The sequence below is a fragment of the Miscanthus floridulus genome, chromosome 17 (genome assembly GCF_019320115.1).
Source record: "Miscanthus floridulus cultivar M001 chromosome 17, ASM1932011v1, whole genome shotgun sequence".
In the NCBI taxonomy this organism is placed as follows: Eukaryota; Viridiplantae; Streptophyta; class Magnoliopsida; order Poales; family Poaceae; genus Miscanthus; species Miscanthus floridulus.
This window is the reverse complement of record NC_089596.1, coordinates 21,298,919-21,312,923: the sequence shown is the minus strand read 5'-3', so window position 1 is coordinate 21,312,923 and position 14,005 is coordinate 21,298,919. Positions and strand designations below refer to the sequence as shown.

General features: G+C 40.6%; 1 protein-coding gene across 1 annotated transcript; it reads right to left on the bottom strand.

Moving 5' to 3' along the window:
• Positions 1–739: 739 nt before the first annotated feature.
• Positions 740–7,941, bottom strand: LOC136516623 (kinesin-like protein KIN-13A). Its single transcript, XM_066510069.1, has 12 exons — positions 7,492–7,941; positions 6,107–6,340; positions 5,817–5,990; positions 5,629–5,733; positions 4,801–4,878; positions 4,613–4,694; positions 4,231–4,393; positions 3,335–3,670; positions 3,016–3,234; positions 2,324–2,930; positions 2,180–2,245; positions 740–1,390 (listed from the first exon to the last, which is right to left on the bottom strand). The coding sequence occupies exons 1-12, from the start codon at positions 7,663–7,665 to the stop codon at positions 1,208–1,210; spliced, it is 2,421 nt and encodes an 806-aa protein (XP_066366166.1). The 5' UTR covers positions 7,666–7,941; the 3' UTR covers positions 740–1,207.
• Between the last annotated feature and the right edge of the window lie 6,064 nt (positions 7,942–14,005).

The window sequence follows — 14,005 nt, the reverse complement described above, 5'->3', positions numbered from 1 at the left end:
GTATTTTCTTATCTTATTGTAACAATGCTGAGTATCAGCCTACCCAATTCTCCAGTCAAGTTGGCTTAGGTTGAATTGCAATTGCAATACTCTCGTTTGGTGAATAATCTCGTTTGGTGAATAATGTGAGATTTCGACATGCATTGTAAAAACTCGTTTCAAGTGGAGAAAATTGTCCTTGGATAATATAGTATATAGAACATATATATGTGAGTTAGTTTGCATATCGTGACTTACTAAACTAATTATGAGAAAAGCATTCAGGTAAAGAAAAAATACAGAGGGAAATGAGAATGGCAAAATATTTTTTGTTATTTAGTCCTCTAAACGCACTAGTATCATTCCTGAGTAGTTATCAATTTTCATAATTTGTGACGATGATCTTGTTTATCTTTAAATAATTAGATGGTATATCTTCAAGCTAACATCAAATTTATTAGATTGAATCTAAACCTATTGATGCTTAGGACCTCCATGACCACCGCTAACCAAAAGACCCTAAACCTATTGAAGCTTAGGACCACGAAAAAACCCATGAGTTTCGACCGACCTGATTTATACCTCAGGTTGGAGACAAATGAGTGTCCTTCTAAACATTTGGAGTTTGTCCAGAAAAAAAAATCATAAGAAAAGGTCGGTCTCAGAGAATGCTGACTGTCACTGTTACAAATGGGGAAGTTACTTATATACTACAGTTGGTGTTCCTTGTTTTCACTCAAAAGAAATGGGGAAAAGGCCATTTCAAGGGCTTCACCATTCACAATCCTTTCATTCCTCAATGCAAATAATATCAGTAATGAATATATAACAATGTATCAGTTTCCACAAAGACCCCATGGCAAAAATCAGACCCACTGATATCTGCAAACAACAGTTCCAATTCCTCGTACAAAATGGGGAAAAGAAAGAAGTAAAATGGGCAAGCCATACATCCACCAAAAATAGCACACCAAAGCAGCCCCACTGCAAAAAAGACTATTACCAAACTGGTTATCAACCCTGACAAACCCAAAGTGTGCAGGTGATATCAACCAGGACCACGGGCTCAACATCAAGACCGCCCTAAGCCACTCCCATGTGTCTTCTATCACTGCCTTGCTTGGGACTAGCATTTACTGAAGCGCATAGGTAAAAAACAACTGAGACCACAACTGAGCTCCAAGCAATCAGATTACCAGGCAAAAGGCCAGAGCCATTGCTGATCATACTATCTGGAAGGTTTCTTGCGGCTAAGGATCTCTTGCTCTTTGAGGCGGTGCTGGAACCGTGCCAAGCGTGCTTGGAGGCTGACCAAACCTGCAGCCTTGCGTGACAGCAAAAAGCTCAATTGGGCCACATAGTTGTCAATCAGGCTACCTGGTTGATCAACTTCTGCCAAAAGGTTCATCTCCTGAGAAAAATAAAGCATGTGTTTAAGCAGCATAGCAAAATGAACAGGGCTGTGAAATAGCGGTATTATCAACCAGTGACCTTAAAACAAAAGAACAAACAATGAAGTCAAAAGCAAATAGACAGCTTAACATTAATTCACAAAATATATGGTCCCCTCTTTATGATAACTGGACATGTATGTGCATATATGTGTACTAGCTAATCACATTTCTTCCTATGAACACACAAATATCATTATAATAAGGCGTATTATATAATTAAAAGAATCTATCAAGGTACGATTTGTCCATTGATTCTCTTACAATATAATATCAATTACTACAAAACTATGTTACTAAAAGGCATGTGAAATACTACCTCCGTCCCAAAAAGGATACAATTCTAGGTCTGGTCAAAGTCAAACTATCTTAAGTTTGACGGAGTTCATAGAAAATATTAAAAATATTATTTTTATGATGCTTCTAATGATACTTAATTAGTATGATAATATTAGCATCTTTTTATATAAATTTGGTCAAACTTCAAATCATTTGACTAAGCACTATTCACATCGGTTTTGGCATGGAGTACAAATCTAATTATATATCTTTTTGTCCACTAAACAAGTAAACATAGATAGATTTTAACTAATTGATGATCAAAGCTTACAGTCTGGCTTTTTCAAATTCTAATTCGCCATACATTCTAAAATCGAGGTGGTAGTATACAGTAAGATGACTTATTGTATGTATACAGCTGTCAATCTAAGAACATTATCATGGACATTATTCAGTAGATTAAAACTTACTTCCCGCACGATCTCCATAGTATTCTCGATTTCCTTCCTGTGAGCTGCTATGAGGGCCTCCTCTTCCTAACATACAAAAGAAAGCTTAGCAACACATCTCGATGCAAGATAAAATCACACAGCATTTTCATGAATTGTCTTTACCTCAAGAATTGCATCAATTTCTACATCATCACAAGAACTTTCCTTTTCAGATTGCCTTGATGAAGCTGAAGCAGATGCTGGCCTTTGCTGCTGTTGCAGCTGCTTTGCCTGCTGCATTTTATACCCAGCCCGACCTGTCTCAGGACCATTATCCTTTTTCATGTAATTGCTCTGCCTATCAGATTTGTCTTCTCTATAAGCCTTTCTCCGAGGTGAGACTTTTGTGACTTTCTCCTCCTCCTGTGTGTTTGCTGAATTCTGAACCAACTGTGCCTTACTAGTGTAAGCAGTTTGGCTGGACTTCAAATCATACCTCTCCCTGTCATTACCAGATGCTGCGCCGTTTTCTTCTCTCCCTCTATTAGAATAACTTGGAATCATACTAAAGGAATTTCTGTCAGGCTCCACAGAAACGTTGGAGATCAAATTTTCAGTGCCCTTCCGGTAAGTATCAACTGGTCTCTTCTCTTGAATCTGATTAGGAATTTCTTCAGCTTCAGCAGGCAATGGATATGATGGAGCTGACGAAGACTCCCGGCTAGAAGTGGTAGTTGGTCCTGTGGACTGCTCTTTTCTTGTGTTTCCGCCCTTGGAGAGACTTTTGACCCTGTTATTATTTAATTCAAGTTAATGACAGGAAGCATTTTTGAAACAAACAAATCATGTATATCACTTGGATATAGCATTGTTACCTATCAGCGTATCTCAAGGTATTTAGTGTGTGTTCACATGAACCTGCGTTTGGAGAAATGCAAGAAATCATCACTGTCCTAGAGTTACCAACAAATGAGTCACGAAGAACCTCTGTAAGCTTGCTTCCTCTGAAAGGAATGTGTATCTGATCATTATCAAGAGCTCGAATGCATTCCTTGAGAGCTAACAGACTTTTATTTATCTCTGCTCCCTCAATCCTGATATATGATAACAAGTTGATGGTTAAAATAAGTGAGATGGCAAAGGAGCTTGAGAAATCAATAAAGGAGTGCAATTCTATAGAGACATAACCAACACCTTGTCTGTCTATCATTGTCGGTAGTATCAGCACCACGCTCACTTCCAGCAAGATCAATAAATGATATTTTCCCCACAGCCTTTGTATTTTTAGCTTCATTAGCATCACGATCTCTCTGTCTCCTGGTATCTTTTACAATGATGTGCTTCTTCACAGCAAGTTGCAGAATAGCATGTGACCTTGATGACTCCTCATTGGCCCCTGTTGACCCTGTGCTCCTGGCTGCATTTCCTCTTTCAATATATTCCTTGACGATCTGAACGTCAGAAACCTCAAATTCCTGTAGACCAACAATGCAAACTTGTTTCTTGCCATCTTCCCTCATCAGTAGTTGCCTATAAAACAAAGGATAGAACATTTCAGTTCAGGTAAAATAAGCTGACCAGAACATCCCAAAAACAATTTTTAGGCCCATATTTCAAACAATAAGTTATATCTTCAAAATCCAAAAGGAAGTGCCATTGTTTCAGACATAAATATTTCCTTTCAGTAAATGATGAAAAATGTAGGTTACGTCAAAGGGAACTTTAACAGCGTTTCAAAAATCTACAATGATGCTGTTTTACAAAGCATCAAGCGGCATTTCTACCTAATATCCGAAAACATGGATTTCTCATCCAAACAAATAATGGTTCAAGGCTAACAGTATAGATGAAGAATAGATACTTTGAAGTAGAGACATGCTTCAACACTCGCACGGTCGCACCAGAGATCATGAATACGAGCAACAAGCACACACATGCACAAGTTCACCCATACACAACCAGGAAGAAGGAAAAAAGACAATGTGATAGTGTGGTATTCAATACATCAGAATCATGAAGGTAGAAACGTATGCCATTTTTAAATATTTAAGCAGGTCACGTAACCAAAAAAAGAAAATCCAAAAACTAACCTTCTGTCAGATAGAAGATCAAAGAGTTTCCCACCATATATTTCAAAATAGCTAAGCCACAACTTAAAATTCTGATTCCGATAGACAGGTTGGTGCAATAGACGAACCATGTCTTGTGCAGCTCTCAGAGGCAGAGGCTGCATTGTGTATGTCTTGCCACTGCCTGTTCACGAATTCGACAGATGGTAGGTCAACAGAAACTATAAGAAACCACAATGCAATTATGCATAAAAATATACTCCCTCCGTTCCAAATTATAAGACGCTTTGACTTTTTTGGTACATCCAGCAAAATTGATGTACCAAAAAAGTCAAAGCGTCTTATAATTTGGAACGGAGGGAGTATATTGATAACCCTGTAATAACAGAATGTATTATCTAACCTGTTTGGCCATAAGCAAAGCATGTTGCTTTTGTTCTCTGAAATATAATTGGAATTATGGGCTCAACTGTTTCACAGTAAACCTGTCCAGAAAATTCCATAAGGTTAACTGTAAATTAAATGATAATTATTTTGATCTTACACTCTCCTCCTTGTTCGAGAGAAAAAACAGATAAGAAAGAGCAACACCTCATCATTGGAAACATGTTCGTCGAGGACAGCATCGAAACAAAATTCATGCTTCTCCACATAGGCTGTCAGATCCACCTTTCAGTGGAAAGAATATGTTAGCAGACATCATAAAAGTAGGAAAAACAGGTCCAAAGAAGTACTCGTGAAATCTTAAGATTATGAATTCAAGTTTATCCTACAGCATTTCAGAATTATTTTAGAGCTGTTTTGGAAAACATATATATATAGCTGTGAAGGAAAACAAGCAGAATTTCAGTTAGTTTGATGCTTTTTTTCTCGATAAATGTTCTAAATGATTCTTTTAAGCACCACAGGTTCACTGCATAGGTTCATTAATAAACTCAGGAATGTATAGCAGCAATGTTAAACCCAACATGATAGTCAACAGGAGACATTAAGTTACCACCAAATTAGAACATATTAAACCAAAATGGTCACAAACTCTTCCTGCCCATTCCAAAGGAACAGGCACGCCCCAACACAAATATATACACACAACACTGGAAAGCTACATGTCTACAGTACCCATATGGTAGCTATCTAGCATGGTAGGCATGGAATAGTATCAGTATTCCAGGTTTTGATACATAGTTATATGACTAGCAACAAGAAAGTAACACGGTAAGCACACGAGTACATTGTTCATGGCCATGAAGTACCACCATAAAAGAGTTAGAGTATCTCTACCTATGTTGACCATCTAATGCATCAAATAGACATTTAAGTGTAAAATGGTTGATTTCCATAACCATGAAAAGAATCTAAAGAAATGGTTGTAGCTTTATATAAGCACAACAAAACTTCCTGAAGATGAGTCATAGATACCTTCAGCTTAGGCTCGTAGACTGTCAAACATGATGAATCCTGCACAGTTATGATGTCTTCTTCCTTACGAGATAGCTCCTTTCTGTTCAAAGGTCTTTTCCTTACCTGAAAATGTGAAGAACTAAGTCAGGTATGTCAAGTATTAACCAGATTCAAGCATATCACTGACTTGAACAAGATTAACATACCACTACTTTAATCTTTGCTACATTATTTTCTCTAGCAGTGCTCTCTTTTTCACTGGTCACCACACCATAATTATCTACTGGGGCTTGTTGACTCCCTGATATCACATCATCATCATCATCATCGATATCCTTTGGCATAAAAGGTGATGGCCCAAATGGTTCCGATGCTACATCCTGCCAACAGAAAAATAATAAGCTTAAAGTAGACTGAATGAAGCCACTTCAGGAATCAATATGAAATACTGTTTTCGCACATAGATCATGCAATCGCGAATGTTTACAAGGCATACCTCAGACAGAAGCTCAGTATCATCCATAGCATGAAGGTCTAGAAGTCCAGCACCAAGTTCCCCTCTAAGTTCGGGTGAATAAAACCCCTCAACAGGGTTCGCACCACCAAAGCTCTGAGCCGTTGGCGTGTAAGGCTCAGACATTGATGTGGGTGCAGACTCTCCGTTAAAATTTAGACCTCTTAGAAGCGTATAAAGCCTCTGCTTTTCCTCAGTCGACTCTGGCCCATAGCCCTATGAAACAATAATAGTAATGATGATCATCATTTATGCAATTGCACATGGTACGAGAGTATATTCATATGTAAACATCCTATCACTAGGAAAACCATAATACTTTTATGTAGTGGTAAGCAATACTTGAAGGAAACAGTGTTAGAAGAAAACAGAAGAATTTATTTAGTTACATCACACAAACAAACAAGGGTCTAAATAAGGCACCTCAGATATATGCATATGGGTTGAAAGTTAGTTTCTAGTTTTAACTTGGTGCTCCCAGTCAACACAACTACACAAGAATCATACTAGATTCAAGTTAGTAGGGTTTCCTGGATTCCTCAACTTCCAAGAAAACCAAAATGATATTCGATGTGACCATGCATGGTTGGTGGTCACAATATGTCCATGATCATTTCTTGCTGCAGTCGGTACAAGTTGCCTTTTATCTGAACTATGCCATTTCTAATATAACAAACAATAAACATATGAATTAAATCGTCTGTTATTGATTTTGTCAGACTATTTTCCCCATAGGAGTATGGTATTCAAAGGCATTCCAAAAGAAATGGTAATCAACAATCAAAATACCACCTAAAGGAAAGCATAAAGAACAAAAATTAAGTCCTCGATTCCATTCTAACGATTCTCTTTCCAAACTCCATATAAAAATACAGAAAAGTTTACACAATGGATAAAGATGTTTATATTTACAGATGGCTTGCCACTGACACCCTTCCCTAGACCCCGCACAGAGCGGGAGCTCTCTGCACTGGGTACGCCCTTTTTATATTTACAGATGGCTATCAGTTATACAATGTGGGTTTGCCCGTGAATTAATGGGCAGGGCATTTCATACAGCTCATCACAATCCTAGATTAATAAGGCGTGAAAAAACCTAGAAAAAGATTGTAGATTCTAATCATGCTGACGTAGCCCGAACAGCCTGACGACAAACCAGTTATTCATGAAGCCAGGCTGAACCCGATCGATTCCGTGCAAAGCAACAACCCCTAAAGCGAGTCGCGGGATTCCAACGCCTCATATCAACAGCAACCCGATCCGGAACACGCGGCACCGGAACGCGCCGAAGACGGCCACCATCACGATCCGCATTCCAACATATAGAGCACGCATTCATCTCCCGGGAGAAGCGAGAGGAACCTCACCTGCATCAGCAGGCTCGACAGCATGCTCCCCGCGCCAGCGCCGACAAGCCCAGGCATCCCAGCGCGGTAGTCGGCGCCGCCAGCGCCGGCGGCGGAGGAGGCCGCGGCGAGGTGCTGCAGCCCCGCGGACTGCAGCCAGCGCGCCATGACGGCGTCGCCCGAGTCGCCGCCCATCGCGGCCTGCGCGCCGGAGGCGGCTCCGGGCGGCCCCGCGGCTGCGGCGGCGGCGGGGCCCGCGCCGCCGCCGGCGAGGCGCTGCGACCTCCGCTGGGGCGCCAACTTGGCGGCTGGGGGATCACGCGCGTCCCGGGGCGTCGCGGGCGGCGGGGGATCCGGCGGCTGCGGCGGCGGATCCCAGATCTGCGCGGGCGGGTGGGGAATGCGGGCGCCGGATTTGAGGAGGGCGAATTGGGAATGGGAATTGTGGGGGAGAGGAAGAGGTAGAAGAGAGTTGGGAGGGGGGGCTATGCGGGTGGCTGGCTGTCTTCGCTTTTTTATTTTTTATTTTTTCCTCGCTTCAAAATGGTTTTGCAGGTGAGATCGCTGGGATTATAAACCATACTTTTTTAACCAACAAACAGTATTTTCTCTTTTATAATAAAACAGTCAATAGTACTTTCAGTCTAGCTTATCAGCCAAACGAACATAAGTGTTAAAAGGTGGCTGCCAAATGGTTTTCCAATTTTTCGCGAGCGAAAAAAACGGTGTTGTTGTGCGTTTTCGGGGAGAGGATGGCCGGCTTGTTTTATATTTTATTTTATTTTTCTCAGCTCAACATGTTGTGTGTCATTAGTGGTTTGGTAATTACAGTCGTAACAGAAGTGACATGAGGTATCACGTAGTATATCGTTGTTAGCTACTCCTTCATACTAGCACAACTGCACAAGTGGCGGAGGGTGGGTTAGAAGGGCATTTTTTTACACGGCCTTGCACGTACCACCAATCAAATGATACCCGTTGAACTATTTCCTCTTTTCTTTTTGCGATGTGAGCATGTAACCCAGGATTTAAACCTATCAAAAATGTTACCAATATTGGGTCGCAGAAGTTATGATATCAATCCATGGCAGGCACGGAGCCAGCGGTGGGGCTAGGGGGCTCCAGCCCCCCTACCGCTCGCGAGCAAGCGAAGCCCCATAGAGCCACCGTCTAATATTTCAGCTGTAGATATACAGGTAGGAGGAGCTGAAATTTGCTAAACCTTTTTTCTTGCTAATTAACGTTGTTTAGCTCCTCCTAAATTTTTTCCTAGCTTCATCCCTGATTCATGGCACCTATATTGGGCCCAGGGGAAGAATAAAAGGACTATGACAAAAAGTATCCAAAGGTATGATCGAAGTGTTAAGCATGTTCGCATTCGTAGCCAAGGAAGCATGTGAATAGTATCATCTTTCCGTCGACACGCTCAGAATATTTGCTAATAAGATTGATGGCCGAATTGTTGGTCCATAAGCACATTATCACTCGAGAGGTTTCAGTTCTTTTTTTTCTAAGTTGTCGGGATAAAAGGAGGAACTGGTAGTGCCAATTATCCACTCGTCTTGTGATGAACAGCAATAGAAGAACTTCAGCAAACAGACTAGCAAAGGAAATAACAATTATCTCCACAATTGACATGACATGATTATTTAAAACCCTCCTCAAGGTGAGGAGTAAAACACCATGAGACTAGCTATTCTAGTGATGACGACAACCTTGCCAAGGGAAAAACTATATGGGTGCATTTGGACCATCGGTTTGGCCTCCTAAATGCTTTCCAGATTTGCTCCCTTCAATTCAGCTTAAAGTGAGGTCGTCGTCTCTGATGTGCCCGGGTTGGCGTGTTTCTCACCGCCTTTAGTCCCCTTTTCCATTGTGCTCCACCACTAAGAATGGCTTTGGATCAGCGTAGCTATGAGGGGTGGCATGGATGCACAATAATCGTAGTGCATCGGCGAGTATGTTGTTTGATGGTGGCGTTCTTTTGTGGTTGATGGTTGTCTTATAGGTTGTGTCTTGGCTTGTCCCTGAACTGTACTGAGTTGTGCTCTACCCTCTCCCCCAATGTTCTTCCTTCGTTCCTATTGTACCCCATCTCCGCTTCCCCCGGTATGCCGGGCGTATTTTGTACTGCCAGTGCTTTGGACACTTCGTTCAATATTAAAGTAGGTAAAGCACTGTGCCCCCCCCCCCCAATTGATCAGAAAAAATATGTTCCAACTTGAACGCCTTCACGTAGGGACTTAGTTAGCATTTCAAAACATTTTTCAAAGCATGTTCACTTACTTCCTCACCACGTCACTAGGTCCAATGCATATGCAAAGTTAGTTCAAACTTGGTGGCACTAGACAACCGTCTTTGCTTTAGTATTCTCCATGTTAATATTACAACTATCTATTCTAAACTAGACCATGCACTTTATTGCATCTCGGTTGGCGAAATAAAAACCTCTAGCTTATACCTTTGCCTTTGAGCTTGTTTTCATCTCCTCTCCTTCTCCAAGTGCGAGCCTTAGCTTTGTATGTGGCTTGATCATCTCCACTATCTCCTACCCTTACTCATCACTCCATGTGGACCCTAGCTCAATCACAACCCATCGAAAGCATTAGTCCATTAGTTGTCACTCAATTACCAAAACCAAACATAAAAGCCCCTTAAGTCACGTTCGGGATAGGGTACCTTGGGGTCCTACATATAAATACCCCTAACAGCCCCACTTTGAACTTGGGTTTGCATGTAAACTTTAGCTATTGTTACTTTCTTGTAACTTTAGTTATTGTTACTTTCTTGTAAACACATGTTTCGACTAGACCATCTGTTCTACTTTATTCATAACCCTAGCATAGAGTGTACCAGATTCATCCTATTGCAAATTCCATGAATTGTTTGGTTGTTAACTTGTTCTTTGATTGCTAGCAAGTTCAAGGTTGTTATTGACATGTCAAGAACATCAATAATATGAACTCGATGTATCGGTTACATTGGTGTAGCACCCATGTGGTTGTTCTATGAGGAAATAAGAGGGGAGGATGAAGAGGTAATTCATATCCTTGTGTTGGTGTGGGGTGGTTGAAATGATCTTTGGATGGCTAGAGGGATGAATATGCCAATTTTAAAAGTCTTGCAAACACACAAAAAAACTAGGCAAAAGAGTTAGACCAAAATGAGGCCCTAATAGTTCTACCTCTAGCTATTATTTTGCAAGCCTAGGGTGAAAGCAACCTACACAATTCTAGCGATCAAGATAGAGATTGAGCTATGTCACTACAATTAAACAAACTATCTAGGTTTGCTTTCTAGGATGACAATGCCTAACAGTTCTACTGTGAAATGAATCAACCCAAAGTAATCCACAAGAGTAGAGTAAACAAGCAATACCACAAGAAGGATGACACAAGATATACGCCATGGTTCGGTGACTTGCTAGTCACCTATGTCCACATTGAGGCAAGCCTAAGGATCGTCACTCCTATATCACATATACAACCCTCAAAAGGTTGGCTCTGACGTGAGCACTTGATCTTGAACCGGCTCAATCACAAGGTGTTATCCAAGTTTTGATTCCTCTAGAGTTGTTCTTTGCCTCCTTCGGTGGGGATCATGCTAATAGCCCCTCACAATCACTTTCGAAGCACCCCATAATCTTCAATTGAGTGCTTCAATGGAGTACTGTTGTTTCAAGCCATCTAGGTGGCAACAACCACTAAGAGTAACAAGCAAAAACACAACAAACTTTATCTCTAGTGCCAATCGATGCAATCTCTCAAAGCAATTGCACTAAGATCACTCTAATCTCACCAAGTATGCAATCACTATCAGCAAATGTGATGGGTGTTTCATAACCAGCCTCTAATGTGTCTGAGTATCAGCAAGGGGGTTTCAGAATTATGCTAAACCTTTTATAGTCCCCCACACAAAACTAATCGTTGGTATGTGAGTAGTAGGTTGCGGGTTCGAGTCTTGAGAAACATATAGTTTTTTGAGTTTACTATAAACCATTTACAGAGGCAATTAATAGAGCCATTTGTTAGAGGTGATCGACAGTATTGTCTCCTTTGTCTCATAGTCTATGTGTCATGCCATCATTTTTACTGATGTGTCACATCATTAAATGCAAATGAAACTCATAGAGGGACAACATTATTTACTCATGATCATCGCATCGGTGCATTAGGGGGACTCAGTTAGGGCCTATTTGAATCACCGGACTAAAGTTTAGTCTGTCGTTGGATAATAGGCTAAGCATGGACTAATTAAAAATTTATTTTTTTTCTAATGAGTTCTACTCATCAATTAGCCTCTATTAGTTTTTGTTAGACCATGATTAGTTAATATTAAGGTCTTCTATTTGGCATTCAAAACATGGAGTAAACTTTTGTTTAGTCCATCCAAACATGACCTTAGTCGCCCACTTGGCCTCCGTGCAGTGCCCTCTTCTATCTTGATCGCGATTTGTCATTCCTTATAGGCAGCCGCCACTCGATCGCCTTGGCCTGGGAAATGTAGAACGCCAAATGACATAGACATAGGAGACGCCAAGATGAAAGTGCATCTAACCCTTTAGTAGGTTTTGGTTGATTGAATGACAACACAATTAAAGATCTAACAAGTTTGCTAAGTGTTGAATAGGAAATTGAGTATATTATATACACTTGATGAGAAAGGTATCAAAGGTTCAACAAGAAAGCAACCTTGATGGTATTCTACATTGTGTTCAAGTAAAGGCCAAAATTGTGTATTGTTGTATTGGAAGATTATAGAAACAATCTAGTTCAAGCAAAATACAACAATGTAGATACATTTGAGGAAGTGGCTTCTATGTTGTGGGATATCATAGATTCATGTGAAAGCAAGTATATTTGGCAAATGGCAAATGAGACATGAGTTGATGAAAATAGATTAGTCTCATAGGAGGCTTGCTTTGCATGGACAAGAAGAGTTTGATAGTGGATTGACTTTGATCAAGTATTCAAGAAGTAGTCAAGATTGCATAGGTGATGATATGTCAAGCAAATGTCAAATGACAAGGGAAACAATGTATAATATAATATTTCCTCTATATTGGTTTGCTTGTATGGACAAAGATTTGGAAAATCACTACACATTGATATTGATCAAGGTGGAAGAATGAAGAAGGAAATTAGAGTGATGCCATTATGGAGATAGATATTGAAATGAAGATTAAGGGTGTCAAGCCAAAATGAGAGGATATAAGGAATAGTGAATTGGTTTGACTATATTGATATTGATCAAGATATGTGATCAAAAGAAGATGAACCAAGTTAAGGAAGGTTTATGGACAATATTTGGAGTATGACTTGGATATGGATAATGATAGTTATGGGACTTCAAATGAATGCTTAATGTTGGTTCAAAATATGATGTGACTTGGAGATAGCTCGATAGGGTGAAGATAGCAAGGAAAGGGCTTCGAGGGACTAAGCGGAGGTGAAGGGCAAGCGATGGCTTGGCGACCGAGATACATGGCTAAGCTGAAGAAGAGAGTACTTGCATTGAGTTGAGGTACTAATCGAGCTATGAAGAGTCATTTTATGTAGAGGATCAAATTATTGTTGAATCATAAGTGGAGATGACTTGAAGCCATGAATGGAACTCCCATGTGCTGAAATGGTTCAAGTCACAAGCTTAAGGTTAATTTGCTTAAAGAATGAGACAAAGATGGTTGCAACTCCTATGAAGAGATATTGGCATATGAAGACATTGAAGACTCAAGTGGTTTAAAATAGACATATTATTTTTATCTTGAGTATAGGTGTCTCGTACTATCAAGGGGGATACAACACGAATAATTAGACAAGTCTCAAGTGCTCAAACTAATCGAACCCCAAGTGCTAACATAAGAGAAACAATTGCACAACACTTCCACTTTTCTGATCTCAGGGTTTGTTCTTGGTTGGGTTGAATAACCCTTGGAATAAGCTTTTCGAAAAGTCCAAGATCATCGAAATCGGAGTTTGGAGTAAAAAGTTTTGGCATTCTTCATGAGGCCTGCTATGTTGTTTTCTTAGGCTGCGGAAGTTGTGTGTTCATACGCATAAGTTCTGTGTGTTCAGACGTAGAAGTTTCGCGCTCTAGACGGCCATAACGGCTAGTTTTGAGCTGTAACGGCTAGTTCTTGTAGGAGTGGGGTATATATACCCATCCCACGGCCCTTGGTGGGCTGGTGCCTGCTGGTTCCCTGGACATTCTATACACATCCAAAAGCCTTGTGAACCGTGGGGGATATACCCCTGGTACCACAAGATGGTAGAAGATGTGATCTAATAGGACTCTTAGAGATATTGTAATCCAAATAAAATACCTACCATATAACCGACTATGATACTTTCCTTGTAACCCTACCCCTCTAGAGTATATAAGGAGGGGCAGGGGTCCCCTAATCGGCATGGACATCCACATCACAAATCCCGCATCGGCATACAGATACAAACCCTAGGCTTAGCCTAGAATCAATACAATCCATCGGAATACAGGACGTAGGGTATTACGTAGTATTGACGGCCTGAACCTGCCT

Coding starts and splice junctions, on each gene's coding strand:
- LOC136516623 (XM_066510069.1), bottom strand. CDS start 7,665: ATGGGCGGCGACTCGGGCGACGCCGTCATGGCGCGCTGGCTGCAGTCC. Junction 4,695..4,800: donor AACATGTTTCCAATGATGAG/GTGTTGCTCTTT, acceptor TTTTCTGGACAG/GTTTACTGTGAAACAGTTGA. Junction 2,246..2,323: donor AAATTGATGCAATTCTTGAG/GTAAAGACAATT, acceptor TTTGTATGTTAG/GAAGAGGAGGCCCTCATAGC.